Source organism: Glycine max, chromosome 9 (genome assembly GCF_000004515.6).
Source record: "Glycine max cultivar Williams 82 chromosome 9, Glycine_max_v4.0, whole genome shotgun sequence".
Taxonomy (NCBI): domain Eukaryota; kingdom Viridiplantae; phylum Streptophyta; class Magnoliopsida; order Fabales; family Fabaceae; genus Glycine; species Glycine max.
The window spans coordinates 48,854,503-48,858,714 of NC_038245.2; the positions used below are offsets into that span (position 1 = coordinate 48,854,503).

A 4,212-nucleotide genomic window follows, 5' to 3' on the forward strand; every position below is an offset into this window, starting at 1 on the left:
AGTCCGAGAGAGATATCATTTTACCGAGTCCATGGAGGTAAATTTGATCGTTAAGTGTCGGATTCGAATGGCGAGGCATTCAAAGAAACATTTTGTCAATGTTCTCATCTGTTGTGTTTTCGGAAAAGGCGCAATGATTGAGTCCTTTGAATTTCTAAACGTGGTTGGGATGACCAAAGGTCGCGTCCTTAACAGCTGTTGATTGGAAACAATCCAACAATCTAAAGCGGTGCGTCCTTTCGATCACCAAAAGATTCCAGAAAACTATAAAAAGGGAAGTTTTCTTCTTCCTCTTCACTTCTTCTGAGTTTTTCCTCCATTCTTCTCCTCAGTTCATCTTTTCTTTTCTCTGCCCACCTCCCTTTTTCGTCCAGGTCTAGGCATTTGGTGTGAGATGGCCTACAATGCCAAAATTAATCCAATGGTCAGAATCATGGTACATAATAAAATGATTGATGATGCAGAAAGATTTAAAAATTTAACAATAAAAAATATAGTTATCTTCTCTGACGGAAAAAAAAAATTAAAAAGATATGACAAGAAATGAGGTTAAAAAAGAACAAAAAGTTGTAAATAATTTTTTTATAATGAAAATTTTTCAGAGTGATGTAATTATTTATAAATTATAAAAACTTAATAATAAAATTTATAAAAGAAAAGTGTTAAAAATTTAAAATGATTGATAATGTTTAAAGTTAAAAATGATCAAAATAGTAATATAATGGCTTTATAACATAGAAAACTATAGTTAAATATTTAATGACCTCAGAAGAATATATGATGTTTTTAAAAAACTAAAAGTCGTGTTTAAAAGAAATTGAAAAGGTTTAAAAGAATTAAAATTATATATTACAGAAAATTTTGTGACAGTTTTTTTTTTAAAAAAAAAAGGCAATCTTGAGTTAAAAATATACTAAAAGAAAAATATGATATGGCAACATAATATTTGAAAATGATAAAAATATAAATAGTTCGTATAATTAGAAAATAAAACTATAAACAAGATTAAAAAAAGTGTATAAGTTTAAAGTGATTGATAATGATAAGAAATTAAAAATTACCAAAAAAATTAAAGAAATATTTATGATCTATTTGTAGGAAAAAGAATAAAAAGATGCACAACAGATTTTCTTGAAAAGAATTGTAAAATGTTACCTTTTTACTGGTGCAGTGACTTTATCTTAATCTAGCATTGGGTAGCAATCGCAATCCAACTCTATCAACCGTCGAAGGAAATTCAGTAGATATAATAATTTCATTCAACCGAGCCTACAAAAAAAGTTGAGATAAAAGGTATATTAGCATTCCAGTGTTACTCCCAAATGTATGAACCGTAAAGTGCTTAAGCACTAAACATCAGTTATTAGAAATTTGGACCTGACGTTTTGTGGCTTGCAAATTGGCGGTTGGCCCCTTCTCTAGTTACTTTACCAGTAAACTACTTGAGACAAGATCCGAAGTTTACACAATCTTATATATGTTAATCAATACAGAATAAAAAAGTTGTGGAGCTTATGGTCTCATAATGAAGTAAAAAAGGAAAACAATTAAGTATTGCGTCTTTATTAATGGTCAAAACTGCTAAACCTGACCATACTTTCCTTTCATCTTTAACTCATAAGAAGCTCTCACACTTGAGTAAATGGTGAAAGGTTGTGCCATTGCGTGATACTCAGATGCCCTCTGAGGAACAGGTGGGATGAGATGGATGCCAAGCTCATCAATGGCCATCGCATGATCTTCAGTTAATGAGTCTATCCACTCAGAAGACTCCATGGATGGTGCAACAAAAAATGGCTTCTCGTAGTCCCATGCTCTCACAATGCATGTCAGAAGATTGTCACACAACCCTCCCGCTATCTACAACAACATATTTCTATAAGTTAAAGTAAGAAATAGAAGAAAGAGAATTGGAATTGACACCTACAATTGATGTACTCAAAATAGAAACAAGCACACATCTCAATACGTGATGTAAACGTTAGATTTGGATCCTTTTTATTATTGAGTCATACTTTTATCAAATCCAGAATCCTACTGATAGAGAAAATGGATTCCCTGCATTCATGCATTTGCGAAATCATGAATCAGTTAGATGAAGATCATATTTTGGAAGTGTATTGTAAGTCAGATTTACGAGACAAAATATCAGTCGTTCGATCTTCATTCAACGGTTTCAATTAATTGACTACATGAATGTGCTAAGTCTTTGACTCCAACAACTAATCATGGTGAGTCTTTACAACAACTAAAACTTCCACAGAATGAGGTTCGCTACACAAATTACACAACATCATTTTCTTATGCTGGTGTTTATTTTATAAAAATTGCATTTTCTCTCTCCAACATGAACATATTTTATTTTTCATATCATTAAATTAAATAATGAAGATCCAAAGCCAAGTGTAACAATTGAACATTACATGATGATTAGTAGCATACATAATAGATGACTCATCTCAATTGCATAAAAATGCTAGTCTCAAGAGCCAAGACAGCTAGTTTAATGCATGATAGTGTTTGTATCACATGACAATGTAGAGTGTAAGAGACAGAAGCAGCAAAGTTTGATTACCTTGCCAAGAGTGTTTAATGACAATGGAGCAATGATCATGATATCAGCCCATTCACGAAGCTCAATGTGGACCACAGGATCACCTATCTGTTTCCAAGTAAGCCACTCGTGCTCATCAATACATGCAAGTAGATCATCGGGAAATGTTTGATCTCCAATATAAGGCAAAGCTGATCTTGTGAGAACTACCTTCACTTCTGCCCATTCTAAAAAATGTCTACAAACACGCTCAAATTTTGCTGCACAAATACTTCCACAACAAGCAAGCAGAACCCGAGGCTTCTCTGGAGGAGGAGCACACTCTGCCTTAGCTTCTGTATTAGTTTTTTCCTTAGCTTCTGTATTAGTTTTTGCCTTAGCTTCTGTATTAGCTTCTGCCTTAGCTTTTGTATTAGCTTTTGTATTATCTTTTGCCTTAGCTTTAGCCTTAGCTTTAGCCTTAGCTCTTGCCCTAGTTCTTCTTGCCACAGCTTTTGCCTTGCCCTTTTCCCTTGCAGGACCAGACGAATCCATCACCAACAGATTTCAACAATATCTATGTCCACATTAACCCAAAGTATTAGAAAACCAACCATCACAAACTCATATTCACACATGGACGGATCAAAAACTCTAATTAGTATATTGAGCATCAAATAGCTATTGGAGAGTTTCATCCCTTAAGAAATAAAAGAATTTAGACTTAGGAATCATATCTATTAAACAAATGGGGAGCACATTAGAATACCATACCACCTCTAGATGAAGGGAAAGAAGATTCCTTTTTGTTGCATAATTATAATCACAGTCTCACAAATATGCAAAAAAGCATAAACCATTTATGAAGTAAAAAACATAATGAGAAATCAGGAGTTATTTCTCATTAGTTTAGATGAAAATCATACTTTTGATCATTAGATGGAAATCATATATGAAGTAAAAGTTCAGTGTTCACATTCCCAGCATCTACAAGGTTACAAATTTTTAAGCATACAAGATTTCAACCAGAGAGAGTCTCAGTCAGAGGTTTTCATACTATTTGAGTGCAGCTTGAAGATAAGAATTTCTGTCACTCCCTTGTTTGAAAAAAAGACAGAAATTGAATCATATACAAAGGAACCATTAGGTTGACTTGTTTCTAGTTTCTACTATCCATACAATACAAGAAAAAGAAAAGTGATTGTGACCACAAAGAAAGTTAACTTCAGAAAAACAGAAATAACACAGTTGAGTGGAATCTTGAGTCCATTAAACCAAAGAAGATTTGCTTGCACATAGAAATAGAAAAAAGAAAAATGATTCACCATTTGATACCTTTTACGGCATTTTCAGAACCATGCATGGTCACAACAAGAAGAGACAGAACTGAATCTTGAAACAGACGAACTCATTTTGTAATACACACACGACACACAACAAGAAGTGCATGACCCATGATTGAAAGTCGCATATAGATTGTAAGCTCTGATCAAAGACTCGATTTTGAAGCTTTGAATGCTGATGGGGTGCTCGAGAATTCACCACCAAATGATGAAAAACTAAATGGAAGGAAAAAAAAAACAAAAAAGAATAAGAAATCAAAAGAATGAACATGAAGAAGTTCCATCACCTTTGTGAGCTATGTATTATCTCTGACGATTCACAATTTTTTTTTTCTT

General features: G+C 33.1%; 1 protein-coding gene across 1 annotated transcript; it reads right to left on the reverse strand.

The window, feature by feature from the left end:
* Positions 1 to 1,581: 1,581 nt before the first annotated feature.
* Positions 1,582 to 3,088, reverse strand: LOC100800183 (probable phosphopantothenoylcysteine decarboxylase). The gene is made up of 2 exons (XM_006588281.3): positions 2,576 to 3,088; positions 1,582 to 1,860 (listed from the first exon to the last, which is right to left on the reverse strand). The coding sequence occupies exons 1-2, from the start codon at positions 3,086 to 3,088 to the stop codon at positions 1,582 to 1,584; spliced, it is 792 nt and encodes a 263-aa protein (XP_006588344.1).
* Between the last annotated feature and the right edge of the window lie 1,124 nt (positions 3,089 to 4,212).

What these genes read in the sequence shown, in the direction of transcription:
- LOC100800183 (XM_006588281.3), bottom strand. Translation starts at nt 3,088, where the DNA reads ATGGATTCGTCTGGTCCTGCAAGGGAAAAGGGCAAGGCAAAAGCTGTG. An exon ending in CATTAAACACTCTTGGCAAG is followed by an intron (nt 1,861 to 2,575) that starts GTAATCAAACTT and finishes ATGTTGTTGTAG; the next exon opens with ATAGCGGGAGGGTTGTGTGA.